Source organism: Drosophila suzukii, unplaced genomic scaffold (assembly GCF_043229965.1).
Source record: "Drosophila suzukii unplaced genomic scaffold, CBGP_Dsuzu_IsoJpt1.0 scf_7, whole genome shotgun sequence".
Taxonomy (NCBI): domain Eukaryota; kingdom Metazoa; phylum Arthropoda; class Insecta; order Diptera; family Drosophilidae; genus Drosophila; species Drosophila suzukii.
In genome coordinates this window covers 392,369-408,304 of record NW_027255939.1, presented here as the reverse complement: position 1 = coordinate 408,304, position 15,936 = coordinate 392,369, and the positions used below count along the sequence as shown (strand labels likewise).

The window sequence follows — 15,936 nt, the reverse complement described above, 5'->3', positions numbered from 1 at the left end:
ATTAGTTTTGAATTTCGAATTAAATTTTATTAAAATCGGATGACTATATCTCATATAGCTGCCATAGGAGCGAAAAAAATAAAACCTCCTACGCTTGGAAATAACATTTTTTAATTAGTTCTGAATTTCGAAATTAATTTTATCAAAATCGGTCGACTATATCATATAGCTGCCATAGCAACGATCGCAAATTGGTGGGAAAATAAGATGAAACAAATTATAGATTCGGTGTTTTTTGACATATTATCTTATACTATTTTTAAATTTAATAATTATAACTGCAAGGGTATAAATTATAAGAATCGTTGTTAATTTATTTGAGTTTCTTTATTTTACCGTACGCCCGTTAGGGCATAGTTTTTTATTTTATGTTTAAACAGAGCTATCGCTCTGGAGTACCAATTACGACTAATCTTAAACTCCTATCCAGCTGCAGCTCGAGGCCTTTGTCTTCCTGCAGCGCTGTCGCCAAGGTGCCGGGTCAGCGTTTTTGTCCTGGCCTGTGGCGATCACTCGCACCGCGAGTGCTCCAGTCTGGCTCCGGGCATTTTCACTCGGAGCGCGCGGTCAGCTATTTCCTCAATGCGCGTGCAGGCCACCGGATATGGCCTGCAACTCGGCAGTTTCTCTCCGTGAGAACTGCCTGTGTTAACTCCTCCCTCCTTCAAGGGGTCGACGTCCCGTGGACCCGCTCGTTCCACCTCATTTTCCGTTCTTGGGCTTGTGCGAGTTCTGGCCCTCACCTGACCTAGCTGACCCAAACGGTGGAACACAGCAAGAAGGCAGCGAGTAGGGCAAATGAGTTGCTGAGGAAGGATCCCAGTGTATGTTCTACTCTGAGGGTCCCGATGTGGTGGAGACTGCTCAAACTCAGCTCGTGAAGAAATGGGAGGCTTAGGCGGTTTTGGTGGGTCGTGATGTTGAGTATGGCCATGGCTGACACAGCAGGTTTTCTTATTGAACTTCCCAATTCATTTACGAACCAGGTTCCGTTGAGGGCTACCTTGTTGGAATAGGTTACCAGGTAGGTTCCAGATATTTTTTGGTCTCGCCCTTGGTCGTCGGTTATGGTCATGTTGACATCGTTCACGATGTGGGTGCCGTGATGACCTGGGAGCGTGGAGCAGTGCGCAATAGCCCCAGAGACTATTTGTTGGGCGCAGGAGCCATTTTGGAGCTCCCTGCAGAAGATGGCGCCGACCGTCGTCTTGCTGAAGCCGATGTTGAGGTTTCGTTTTGGGCATTCAACGACTAGGTTTCCGTTTTCGAAGTTCAGGATCTTTTTCTGATGCTGAACCGGATAGACTGTTATCTTCTTACATATAAATTTAAAACTAGGGAATTTAATGAGAAAATGTAGAATTTCAGAATTTTGAAAAACACTAATGCTAGATACTTCTAATAATTCTATCAAACTAACGTCAATAGGATGTCTGTCCCTGAATTCGCCAATATCGGAACTATCCAGAATCGCTGGACTTACGATGTTTAATTTTTCTAGGGTTAAGCCCATTAAAATGTTTTCTAGATCCGTGATTACAATTCTATTTTTTGCTAGAATAATTTCCAAAAGTTGGGTTTCCCTATCTGTTTCGAATTTTTGGACTTGGTTCATCGCATTTGCGAGTTCATTTAGACGTTCCTGAAATTTGATATTTAGTTCTGTTTGTCCTTCATCTGTTTTCATTAGTTGTTCTTGGTTGAATTTTATTTGCTCCCAATCGTTAATGTCGGGTGTGCTGGCAATAACTTTTAGTGCTGTCCCGATTAAGTTAATACTCCTAGAGGCCCTATGGTGGATTTTCAAGGTATTCAACCACTTGCGAATATTTGTAAGGTCCGTCATTATAACTGGTGTCCTGTGGTCCTCTGTAAATGTCTTCGTCATTGCTTCTGTGTGGTCGGCGCAGTCTTCGTAAGTCGTCATCTTCGTTGAGTGCTGTAGGTACCCGTAGGACTCCCAGAATACAATTTCATTGTCCTCTATCGGGATACAGTCTGCGTTCGTGTAGTCGTTAAGTTTTACTGTCGCGTCCGTTCTGACAGTCGTAAGTCCAAAAACTAAGATAAGTTTTCCTAACCTAGAAAGATATGAAAAGAATAGAAAAAGGGGTCAGTAATCTCGTGAAGATGGTTAGCGTAGATTGTCCTTGTGGACCACCCTCCCCTCAATTTGGACCGTGGTGCCAGGTCTGCTTCAATGATTTTTTCTGAACATAGTGCCGAAACCTTGTTTCCTAGGCGTTTGTTTGCTCTTAGGAAGACCATTTCGCCAGCTTGATAGTCTCTATTGGTCCTGTCTTTGTTAACATAATCAAGGGTTTTTTTCTGAGCCTGTTAAATTTTTTGACTAATTCTCATTTCGAAATCTGCGGATTTTGAGTGAATAATCTGTACAGGTTTTTCATTGGTAACCGAGTGGATTGTATTGTTATTGTTGGGGCGGTGCGGCTTGATCGACGAAATAATTGAAGCCCCAAGATCGAGTGGTACCCAAAAAACACGGGAGTATTTTGGGGTTTTTACGCGACGGGCGTAGATGTTTATTGTATCACTTTGAAACAAGAACTGCTTAAGCCTAACTTAACTTAAGCGCTCCAGAGCAGAGCGGAGACTTAGGGGAGAGATGGAGAGGGAGAGCGGACGGCAGTGCGAGCGCGCGAGATGTAGACATCTGAATAAAACTGCCGCTCGACACTGCCTCCTGAAATTAAACGCCCTTTTGGCGTGAACATTCTCCCCCCCCCCCTTGCGAGGACACCCGTAGCAAGAACCTCAGGATAGTAGGCTCAGGAATATGTTGGAAGTATAGATCGGTCGTCCGTATGTAGGAGAGTGTGGTGGGCCTTTCCACACTTGTGGCAGTGATGACCACTGCGGCAGGAGTCCTTGGAATGATTGTGAGCCAAGCAATTGGAGCAGTACTTCTGGATATGTACTTCCTGAAGCCGATTCTGGGGGCTTAGCCGTAGAAAGTGGTGGCACTTCCGTAGAGGATGGATCTTTTGGCAGACTCGGCATTGGTAGGATTTAATACCTCGAGTACGTCTGCCATCCAAGGCGGGGTATGGAATCCAATATTCGGATGGAGTATTCTTACGGAGTATTTGTACGGAAACTTGCGTTGAATAGGACGAAATGATGTGTGGAACTGAGGCGGATACTGGCCTTGGAGGGTCAGATGGAATCGTCGGAGTAGTAGGACCGCTGTTTCGATGCAGCAATGTGTGATGCCGATCTTGGCAAGTGAGACAGTTGTGAGCGCTTGTGCAATTCCGGAATTGATGGCTTCTTGCAAAGCAATTGGAGCACAACTGCTTCCTTTGGATATAGGCTAAGCGATCTTCTACCGTCATCTGTAGGAAGCGTGGACATATACGCACGGGGTGGTTCTTCTTCGAACACAGATCGCAACCTTTGGTTATCGAAACTAACCTTGTGTTGAAGGAATTTATTTTTGGAAATTCTGCCTCTCGATTTGTGTCTTTGGACTGGACGTGGCGGAAGCTATCGACGGCCTCAAGAGTTCGATGGCGCTCCGTAGGAATTTCGGCTTTATTTTGGATGGATTGCTCCCATAATGAGAGAGTGAGCTTTGGTAGTTTTGTCGAGCAGATATAAACCAGGATAGGGTCCCAATTCTCAATATTAACACCGGAAAATTTTAAGGAAGTTAAGCAACCTTGAAAACTGCGTTGAAGTTCCTTTAAGGCTGCTCCCGACTCCTGTGCTATGAATTGCACATTGAAAAGTGTTTTCAGGTGACTGTTCACCTGCAATCGCTTATTTTCGAAACGCTCAGTTAGGATATTCCAGGCTGAGCGAAAGCCATCATTGGTGAGTGGGGATCTCGAAACTATGGAATCAGCTTCGCCACTTGTTTTTGAATTTAAGTGAAATAATTTTTCAACGGGCGTTAGACTCGGATTGTCTATGTATATTGCCGTGAAAAGGTCCCGGAAAGTCGGCCAGCGAAGATAATCGTCAGAGAAAACCTCTGTGTTGATAGGAGGGAGCCGACAGCCATAGGACGTGGAATTTTGGGACGGAGTTACTGGAGCTTGAGGTATTTGGGAGGAGCCTTTTTGGATTTGTTCCATCAGCTGCGCGGCAAATATTTCATAAGTGGAGTACGTTTGGTAATACTTGGTCTTTAGTATGGATTTTGTTTCTGCGGCGCTCTCGCCTGCAGATATAATGCAGTCGGAGCATATGTCGTATGCTGCCTTTACCGTTTGCCACAAGGAATTGAGGTGATCGCGACGGATTTTATAGGCGGATAACGTTGGGGTAGGAGCACCTGGACCGTTCACAGTGGCCTCAAAGTGAATCAGACAGTCAGCTTTGGCCATAAATCGGGTTAAAGCGGATTTTACTGATGTTGCCATGACGTTAAATTATTTAGAATTTTAATTCAGAAGTAAGGAAACGGATTGGAATCAAATTGGAATTTAGGAACCAATTAAGATTGTAAATATATACGGCCACACTGTCGGATAGGCAGAGTCAATAAATATTTATTATATCGGATGGTCGGACTTATGTAAAGAATTACGGACTTTAATATTGTATGTTTGGAAGGAACATTTATTGTGAGCTCTTGACCCACTGTGCACTGGCGAAGGTATCGATATACGTATGTATGTGTGTACATATGTGGATTGCGAGTAGCAGAATAACGTTGCGGGAATGGGAAAGACTTCGCTTATGTTTGTATGTCGGTGCGTTTGTTTGTCACCTGCACAACAAAATTGCAAACGATTTGCTGGAGTAAATTTGTGGAATTTGTAACTTTGTTTTTAATATTGGAAATAGTTTAGCCGTATTTGTAGGTCGAGAAAAGTAGTTGGAGTGGACTGTATTAGAAAGAGTAGTTATAGTGGACTGTATTAGAATATTTATGTAAATATACACACGCAGCTGGAACACAGTAAAAAATAAAGAGTGCAAATCTTAAGGAAAAATTTTATGACCGGGAATTTTTTACTGCGGCTGAGTTATATTTTACACACGATTGGAATTGAAAATATATTTGACAAATATTTTCGTTGAATAGTAGCACTGAAATATTTACTGGAATTGTTTTAAGTGTGCAACTGTGGGCAAAGGAAACTGGAATATTGTCGGGCACAAGTAACGGAATTGAAATACATATATTAAATGCCGTTGCGTCGGATTAATCTCTTTTGGATTTAGACAATATATCATACAGAAAGTTAGTCGAAATAGGGTTCGAAAAACTGGCTGTATGACCGGCAATTATAGTAAGCGGAACTTATCTGGAGTGTTTCAAGCCTGCTGGGACAAAATCAAAGGAAACTCCAGGAGAGGAAAGTCCAAAGATTTTCAAATCCGGCTCGAAGGACCAAAATGTTGGGGCGGTGCGGCTTGATCGATGAAATAATTGAAGCCCCAAGATTGAGTGGTACCCAAAAAACACGGGAATATTTTGGGGTTTTTACGCGACGGGCGTAGATGTTTATTGTATCACTTTAAAATAAGAACTGCTTAAGCCTAAGTAAACTTAAGCGCTTCAGAGCAGAGCGGAGACTTAAGGGAGAGATGGAGAGGGAGAGCGGACGGCAGTGCGAGCGCGCGAGATGTAGACATCTGGATAAAACTGCCGCTCGACACTGCCTCCTGAAATTAAACGCCCTTTTGACGTTAACATAATTGTTAAAAATTTTAATTTCAATTGCATTTGGTTTGGCGTGCTAGCAAAATAAAACTAAATTCTGTTACATACTCAGGATCCATTGTAAATATTTAAGAAACACTGAAAAAAATTTGTGTTATTCTTACGGAACTTACCGTTTTTATTTATTCTTTTTTTTAGTTTTCAGTTTCGTCTGGTACAACCTCCTCTAGTTATATTTCAAAAGTGTCTCTTTTCTATCATCCATTCCATTACCATTTTCTTCATCTGTGTCATCTTTGCTCGAGTTTTGGGATGTACCTCAGTCTTTGGATTTGGATCAGTCGTTGGATTTTGTAATGCAAAAACTAGATAATAAGGGATCAGACGAACCCGGCTAGCCAACATATGGCGACATATGATACCAAAACTAACTAGTCCTATACATAGTGAAATTTCTTAACAGAATATTTTGAACTTCTCTAAATATATATAGGGTAATGACAATTTATGGCAATTAGAATTATATGTAAGCGCTGAATTAAATTATAATCTATTCCTGATTCATATATAGGACAATAATTTTGGGTTTGAAAATGCCCGTCTTGCCGAATTTCCGTCATTTGTATTGCCACTGCCGTTTTGTCTCGGCTTGTCTACATGAAGCCCCATATCATTTAAAAACACTGCTTGAATTTTGTGTTTACGTGCCTCCAATGCGGTTTTGTCATTTCCCTTGACATGCCATTTTCTAAGCTCCATTCTGTAAGACATTTTGAGTAAGAGTAGGGTGTATTTGTATGTTCTGGATAAAACGATGGTGTATTTGTATGCTCTGGATAAATTTGTATTGTATGTTCTGACTCACTGTTTCGCTGGTGCGGGGGCGCTTATCGCTTGCGTAAGTTGTTGTTGTGGAAGTTGCTAGGGCCGCGCTCACTCCCCCTCCCACTCCCCCTCCCAGTTCCCCTCCCGCTTGTCCTCCCGCTTGTCCTGGTGCTTGACCCTCTGGGGGGTTGCGCTCACTCCCCCTCCCACTTCCCCTCCCACTTCCCCTCCCACTTCCCCTCCCATTTTTGATGTCACCGTGGTGCTATATCTATTAAATATATCAGATATTTTTCCCATGATGACAACAAATAATATACTCTTTTTATCACACACTTCACTTTTTTTTAATTTCTACACACATTATTGAAGGCTTTAGATATATCTTTTTTTTTGTTATCGCGGAAAGAGTTCTTCTATTAAATAAATAGCAAATCTCTTTCCGCGACACAAAAAAAAAAAATACTCTTTATCTCACATCACTTTCTCTGCATTTCTGTTTTTTTTCTTTTGAAGGCTTTAAAAATATATTTTTTTCCTGATCGCGTAAAAAAGATCTATTAAATATAGCAGATCTTCCTCATCGATACGGAAAAAATATACTCTTCAACTTACGTTACACACACACACACACACACGATCGTTGATTTTGATATTGTTTCTGTTCAACGTTCTAGAGCAATATTTTGTGAATATTAATATAATCAATAGATCGTTAAACAGAAACAATATAATATTGTTTTTTTTTTTTTTTTTTTTTGTTTTTGTGACTGTAAGCTGAAATGAGAACGTTGTATATTAAGAGATTCTATTTTCAGGAGTAAATAAGTTTTTTTATTAATGTTGATAGATTAATATATATATATATATATAGGTTATTGTTATATATGTGTATATTATTATTATTATCGCCTTTCAATTCTATCGGCCAAGTCCTGGTAGCGTTGTATTATAATATAAACTCCAACTTTAAAACGTTTTCTAATGTTACGTGAAAACGTCAATTCGCTGTCTGATAAGTGTGCCCCTATCGTCATCAATTTTCTCATATTTCGTAAGGTCTGTAGTTCGAAATCAGGGAGAATGTCTTCATATTCAATGAAAAATTCGTCGATTTCTTTTTTTAGCTCATCAACTTCGTCTGTATTAACGAATGTTTCAATCTCATAACTGCTTAATTCTTTCCTATTATTGTATCCCGCACCGAAAACGTCATCATCATCTTCAATACTAATTTTAGGATTTTTTTTTGTTAGGTTTTCACGCAAGAAGCGATAACGTTGCATTAAATTAAACGCTCCCCACATGAATTGCCCCCTGATTGGGCGTAAGGCTCTGTAGTCCCCCGGAGTAAGTACTGTTCTTACTGTCAAAAGTCTTTTTACAGTGCGTAAGGTTCTCAGATCAGCGCTAGATATTACATCATCGTATAACGTACGAAACTCTTCAATTTCATCCTTTAACTCTCGAATTTCTCGATCAGCAACACCAACAGCGTCTTCACTGTTGATAGATCTTCGTTTAGCAAGAGAGTTAACAGTGGTGGATTTAACCAACTTATTGGGTCGAGGATCTTCCTTTTCAGCAACACCAGCAGCAGCAGCAGCAGCAGCAGCATCAGCATCAGCAACACCAGCAGCAGCAGCATCATCAGTAGTACCATCATCAGTACTAGCAGCAGCAGCAGCATCACCATCACCATCAATGATAGATTTAGAAACTTGTGTGTTTTTGGAACCCTTTATTTTTTTTTTTGATTGAAAAAATATAAATAAAAAAAGAGATGAGGAATAAATTATAATTTTACATTCTTTTTTATGTTTTTTTTCTTGTTTTGTCTAGGCGCAGCAGGTATGGTTATGGTGGAGACCTACGTTATTATCCTCAATGGTGTCATCAGGAATTTGAGTTAAGATCTTGTAATCGTGGACGGTATAGTCTTCTTCTTCTTCGTCTTCTTCTGAGGTTGCGTAACCGGGTTGTCTGTGGGTACACACCACACATTTGCAATTGGAGCATCGAAGCGCTTTCGGTGGTCTACTCAATTTGCTTAACCAATTTGAACCGGATGCTTCTTCTGCTCCTACTACCACTTTCTTGTATTTGATCGTTTGTGACTCCATGTTAACTTCTGCTTGCTTGCTTAGTTTTTTGGTTATATATATTGTTCACGTACTTAATTCAATTATGAACTGACTTTGAATTTGACTGTCTCAGCGCTATTTATTGGAAACTTTTCGCTGATTGAGTGTGTGTATGTGGACGCTACATTTTCTCGCAATCACTTGCAAATACAAAGTAAGTGTTTTTTGTTTGAAATCCCTTTTGAACACCGGATGTGCGATAACTGCATCCATTGCAAAAAAAAAATTATTAATTTGTTTATTTCTACCCCCACGCTCAATTTTTTTATTTGAGTAGGTGGCTTGCTGGGTATTTTTTTTTTAAAGTTATGTGAAAGATAACGAAGAAAAAAAGGACATTAAAATTTATTGGCTGAGTGGATGATAAGAGTATGCTTTGAGAAAAAAAATGTGATTTAAATTCACAACTGCGCAATAAGTGCACACACACACACACACAATCACTTGCAATACAAAGTATGTATTTTTATTTTTTGTATTTTTTTTCTTCTTGTGATAACGAAGAAATAAAGTGTTTTAAATTTATTGGCTGAGTGGGTGATTTAAATTCCTCAACTGCACAACAAGTGAGTGATAAAAAAAAATCCCGCTCTCGCTCTACCTACCGCCCTCCCTCCCGCTCTCGCTCTCCCTCCCGCCCTCCCTCCCGCTCTCCCTCCCGCCCTCCCTCCCGCTCTCCCTCCCGCCCTCCCTCCCGCTCACCCCCAATATTAAATACGATTTTTTTTTTAGTTTCACCACAATATGAAATATTAGTATTTTAATTTATTTCTAATTTTTTTTTTTTTTTTTTTAAATATTTTGAGTACAATATGCATTATTAAGTTCGTAATTATTATTATTATTTCGAACTGGTGATGCTGCATCTTCAGTCATCTCAACTTTGATGCAGTCTATATAACAAGAAAAGATTATTTGAAATATTACAATTGCAAGATAGACTAACAAAAGCAATAATAAAAATATAATAGTAATGTTAATATGATAGACATATTTTGGTACAAGTGATGTTTTTGAAATGTCATCGTTGTCTGCTGCTGCTGCTGCTGCTGCTGCTGCTGCTGATGATGAGTCTGGTTCTTTGATGCTGGTTGTTGTTTGTGTTGCTGCTGTTGTGTTGTCTGCTGCTGCTGCTGCTGCTGCTGATGATGAGTCTGGTTCTTTGATGCTGGTTGTTGTTTGTGTTGCTGATGTTGTGTTGTCTGCTGCTGCTGCTGATGAGTCTGGTTCTTTGGTGCTGGTTGTTGTTTGTGTTGTTGTTGTTGTTGTTGTTGTTGTTGTTGCTGTTTCTGTTGTTGTCGGGGGTTGTGGTGTTGTTGTTGTTGTTGTTGTTGTTTGATTTGAAGTGATTTTAGCGACTGTGCATACTAACAGTAATAGGAATACGCGAAAATGCATTTTTTTTTTTGTTCGAAATGCTTGAGAGAGAGAGATTCGAGAATAATTTTCAACATACTAAATCTACTGACCAACATACACTCAATTTTATAGCTGAATCTATATACTATATATCACATTCTATCTTGCCTTAATTTTCCATCCCATTTTCTTTGTTTTCCTTTTTACAATCTCTCGCTCTATAATACACACACACACACACACACACAAACAACACAGGAAGCCTCCCACTTATTGTTCGGATATACTAGATGTTGACGATGATGATGATGATGATCTGAAATATATATATATAACAAATAAAATAACTGATATATATATATATTTATAAGTAGTATACTTACAAAATTTGATAGGAAGTCATAATTTGTAATGCGTCATGTTCATCAACCAATTTTTGTTGTATGTACTTGAAATGTTGTTCTTTTTCACAATCTACTACATCATCAGCAGCAGCAGTATAAGTTGTACTCATCTCTTTATTCGTTTCCATTTGATTAAAGGTAATATTTAAATTTTTAATATGTTCTAATCGCATATGTATACTTTGGAGAGTTTCTTTATCCTCGGGCGACAGAATGTGTAGATAATTTTGAATAAAATCAATAATTTTTTTTGTAAATGTCATTATTTTTTTTTGTGTGTTGTTATTATTGAATATTCATATGCAAAACCTGTTGATAATCATTGATGTTATACGTTCCGATGTGTCTCTCTAACTGAAGGTTGGTGGGGTTGGCTTTATCGTAATAATCATCTCCCTCATCGTTGGTAAAGTCTCGTTCAAAAAAATAATTTTTCTCTATCAGGTTTCGCTCATTGGTATTGCTTACAGCATTATAGTGATGACAAAAAATTCGTAATGTTTTATTTTCGAAATCGCTATGATAATTGCATCGAATATTGACAATACTTCTCAAGTATTTTAATTTGAAATATCTACAAATTACAGCGGGTGAGTCAATTATTCCACCAATATCCTCTTCTTTTCTAATTAACTCTCGGCGGAAATTTTCAACTACCTCATCGATCGTGGGGAAAGTAAGAGGCATATGTTCGAATAGTACCAAATCTCGTTTAAATCTAATATCATTTTGATTTTTGTTGTTGCTGCTGCTGCTGCTCTCTCGAATCACTTCCACAAATGCGGTATTAAGTTCAAAAATTAAATTTACTTTGACAGTCAATGTTTCGTTTACAACGAGATCAAAACTAGAGTATTTAATTTCCGTTTGGTAGGGAATTTTTTTGATATCATATTCGCTTTTTACTGACGCTATTCCAACGAGGATTCCAAGTACAAATAATAATATCAAAACCATAATTATTTTTATTTTGTGTATTTATTATTAATTTTTATTATGCGATTATATACTTTCCCTGTGGGTGAATGCTTAAAGACTAGTTTTACAGAATTGTGATTAAAGTAAAAAAATGCATGAATGCATGTATAATATATAGGTATAAAGAATATAAATTTTTTTTTTGACGTCTCTCTCTCTCGGGCTCTGGCTTTGGCTCTCTCTACTGATTATTGAGTATTAGCTGCATTTGTTTTGGGCTGATAGCTTAGTAACAACAACAACAACACTAGTAAGTAAATGCATGAATAAAGTATGTGTATATAAATATATATAGGTATAAGTATAAAAAAAGATTAAAAAAGTTTTTTTTGTCTGCTCTCTTTCTCTCGGGGCTCCGGCTCTCCACTGATTATCGTTTATTGGCTGCGTCTGTTTGTTTGTGTGTTGTAATCGACTTCTAGCGCGTGCCCCTCTCTCTCTCTCTCAAGTGATTGTCATCGTCTCAGTTTGTATATAGTTGTTGATGTCTTCGTTGAGGATAATGTTCTTCAGGGTGTTGGGGTTTTTTTCGACAAATGTTTGTTCTACCTCATCGTTTGCTAATAAACGTTCAATAATGATTGTCTCAATATATTGATTGCATTTTATATTTAGTGTTCTCTTCTCATAATTGCTTTTATACAAACAACGAATTGATATAGCCGACTCTTTATATTGGAGATTAAAGTGCCTATAGAATGGTATTGTTGCATTCAGTATTCCTCCAATATTTTTCTCCTTTTCTATTAGGTTTGCTTGAAACAATTCGATTACTTGATCAACCGTAACTTTAATATTATCCTCGGCATTGTCCTCATCGTTAGCTGTTGATGTTGGTGGTGTTGACGATTCAGTTATCAATTCCACCCACTCACTGGGTTTTATTGTTGTGGTTGGTGGTGGTGGTGGTGGTGGTGGTGTTGATGATGGTTGTCTCATAAATTCTAATGAGAGGTTTACTTTTAACACCTCGTTGTTCGATAATGTTATATTAAATTCTACACTTTTTGTATTTGTATTGATACTATTGGTGATATTCAGAATAGAAGCAAATTCAGGATTCGGAATAGGATTACAGTTTCCCTCCCCGAAATTGCAACCGAATAGTAAAATAATTACAATGATTATTATTCGCAACATTTTTATTTTTATTTTTTATATTTTTTTTATTTGGTTTTTATTCTCGTTTTGATTGTAGTTTCTAGCTTGCAGTTCGACTTGCTACTAATGCTTGCTTGCTTGCTTGCATTCTCACAGAGAACGCAATAGAAAAAATATTCACATATACGTACATTGTATATATATATATATTTATAATATTTTTCTAACCTCGTTTGATAGCGGTGTATATTCGAATAATTTATCATGAATTATGAGACAGTATGCAGATGTTTTTGAAGGGATATTACTTTGTGTTTTAATCTCAATTCGTATATCAATGGGTCCACTTTTTACTGCTTCATTTTGATGCGTTACATCTAAGACAATAATGGGAGCCTTATTTTTATAAGTCTCTAGCGATCATAACGGTTGTGACTCACAGCCGTAGTAACTTTTTTGAAAATTGATATACATATCGTATAATAGTGCATATCTATTATAAGAAAAATTTTGATTTAATCCGTCATACGGATATACTTCAGAATTGAGATATACTTTCACATCGACTAAATCACAATGAACATACTTCTTATTGTTTTTAAATGCGATAATAACATAGCGAGGGCGTTCAGTTTCAGCAGCTAATTTAACACTCCAAATAAATGTAGTTGTCTGTGGAACTACTGGGTTATAGTATATATCCCAACTCCTGAAGGGAATCAATAATGGCGTTTGTTTGTTTATCACATTAAACATGTACAATTTATAAGCATCAGACAATTGTACATGGGGCATTTTCCAAACAATGCTCGAAATCGTCATTTTCAATTGACTCATTGTTAAAGCTACAGCAGTGCTCTTATAAACATCATCGTTATCTTTTCCTCTTAATAGAACTAGCTCGTGTTTCCCATTCAGCAGTATTTTATTGTAGTCCTCAGCAAATCCAAGTAACAGATTCAACGGCACGCAAAAATTAAAGTTTCCTCTTTCAAGTTTTAAATTGTCTGTGATGGACCATCCACAATTTTCGAGCAAGTGTTCTTGATTTCGTTTAATTGATAAATAATTTTTTAAATCGCTTGTTACACCCAAATGTCGTGTTCGATCAATTTCAATACCATTCAATTCATATCGTATTTCACTAAATAGATACGCCATGCAATTATTCAATAAAGCTATTGTGGTTTCGATTTGATCATCAACTTTTGTGATATGCCCTTGAATGTGAAGAAAACTTTCGCTCGGCAACACATACAAATCTTGATTTTGTATGGCAATCCGAATTTCGTCATTGTTCTCATACGATCGCAAATAGGGTGAATAACTATTATAATCTTTCTTTATTATTGAATTATCAATAGTCGGTTTCTCGAGCACGTTAATTATATGTGACATTTTTTTTTTTAATTTGAATCCTAAACTCAATAAAAATTTTTTATTGCACTCCGTTAATGGGATTTGTTTTTGTTGTCGTCGCCGTCGTTGTTGTTGTCGATTAGCTAATCTGGTCAGCGTTGGTGAAGCGAGTGAGGGAGAATTGAGTGATAATGCCTTTTTATAGACGTTGTTGTTGTTGTTGTTGTTGTTGTTGTATATAATCATTTTTTTATATTGGTTTTAAATGTAATCTTATTGTAATTCTTTCACCGCGAAAATTAATCAGATTACCGTCTTGATCACAGATTTTTAAAGTTATCGAATGTATTTCGTTTGTGTTTACTGGTAGATATATAACATTTTGTGGTACCTCAGTTATTTTATATCCAGGACTAACGACAAGCGCAAACTGATGTAGTGTGTGTGTTGTTTCGTTGTTTATATATGTACCATTTATAATATTGCATTGTACACAAATGGTATTAATTTTTGTGATATCAATTGCCTTATCAGAAGTATGTAATATATTAGGGCTTAATATATTCGAAGTGAATCCCAATAAAGAGCCGATTGACTTTTCCTTATTGAAATATATTTCATCAGTTGCAGAGAAAATTTCTGATTGCAAAGTGTTATAGTTTGGAACTAGATAGAATTTGGGACTTCCGTCGCTCTCATTCTGTGTTAACTTTCTATATTTTCGTGTCAATAGATCATTAATATCGCTGATTTCATAGGAACCTACGGGGATTTTTATCAAATGTTTACCAATATGAAATAAATTATTGTCTACGTCAACGTTTGGAATCGAATTATAAGTGTCCAGACTGATTAACGCACACTGATAGTTCTGTTCAAGTTCAATTGGAGGAAAATAATCTGCAACAAGTACTGACGTATTGCCTGTTAGTGTTAATGTTATCGACATCTTAACGGTTCGGGAGGGAATGAAATGTTTATAGGCTTTACACATACACATATATAGTATGCTGCGTGTGTGTGTGCGTGTGTGTGTGTGTGTGTGTGTGTTTACAAATCAATCCAGGAATTATGCTCTGATGAGAATCCTAACCATTTAACGAATGCTCTACCATTTCGACGTCTAATAACCTTCTCCACTAGATATGTATCGGGAAATTTAGTTTTCATCAGCTCATATTCGTAAAATCCTCCCTTAATATCATTTCCCTGATAATCTTTCAATATATACGTAATGGGATTGGTATTTTGTATCCGTTTGATTTGGAATATCTCAGTTGTCCAGTTTGGAGTATAACCTTTTTCGAACACATGTTTATATTTACTTATTCGCACATAATCGTCAACTTTGAATTTTGGTTTATGAGTGATTTTCAGATGATTGTAAACGGTTTGGAGGAGTAATTCTTCATTTAGAAAACTTACATCGTTTGGCGCCATCAGAATTGTTTTATGGTATGTGTTATTATATTTATTTATTTATTTATTTATTTATTGTACACTGTAGGCTTACTTATAAAAATTAAGCTACAGGGAGGGATGACAGCCATAGCTGCTAAGGCTTTCGGCTGATTATATATTCTTCTATTTCTTATTAATTTTATAAGATTTAACACTTAACATTTAGCTTACGATTAACAAATAACACTTAATTAGGAAACATAGAGATCTTAGTTTTAATACATGATATTAGAAAGTAGCTTTAAATTCTCTTATTGTAGCCTTATAATTCGTTCATGATGTTGGCTTTTTTTAGAAATTTAAGAAGGATAATTATGTTTTCAGGTTTTGGATTAGTTAAGAAAGGGATGAGATCGGAGTTTGGGGTTTTGGGTCTAATATTGTGGAAGGATGGGCATTCGTTCAAGATGTGTATAATCGATGTGTCCGTGCTATTGCAAAATTTGCATTGGTTTGATGGAGGTTGAACGAATCTGTTTGCATGGGTCAGTCTAGTGTGTCCAAGGCGTAACCGAATAAGCTTGGTTTGTTCATTTCTGGATAGTTTAGAAAAGACCGGGTTTTTTGTGTAGTGGGCAATGTTAAGATGGCTGACATTCGTTGTTTGGTACCAAGTGGAGGTTTTATTAATCAGTTGTGGAACATAATTAAGCAGTGTTGATTTTAA

At 37.4% G+C, this 15,936-nt stretch overlaps 2 protein-coding genes across 12 annotated transcripts in view; one reads left to right on the top strand and one right to left on the bottom strand.

Moving 5' to 3' along the window:
• LOC108013786 (uncharacterized) overlaps positions 1 to 15,936 on the top strand; it is a 477,552-nt gene that overhangs the window by 179,145 nt on the left and 282,471 nt on the right. The gene's annotated exons all lie outside the window — the stretch shown is intronic.
• Positions 12,683 to 14,471, bottom strand: LOC139355075 (uncharacterized). Its single transcript, XM_070999380.1, has one exon. It carries the CDS (start codon positions 14,052 to 14,054, stop codon positions 12,870 to 12,872), a length of 1,185 nt encoding a protein of 394 aa, XP_070855481.1. The 5' UTR covers positions 14,055 to 14,471; the 3' UTR covers positions 12,683 to 12,869.

Coding starts and splice junctions, on each gene's coding strand:
- LOC139355075 (XM_070999380.1), bottom strand. CDS start 14,054: ATGATTATATACAACAACAACAACAACAACAACAACAACGTCTATAAA.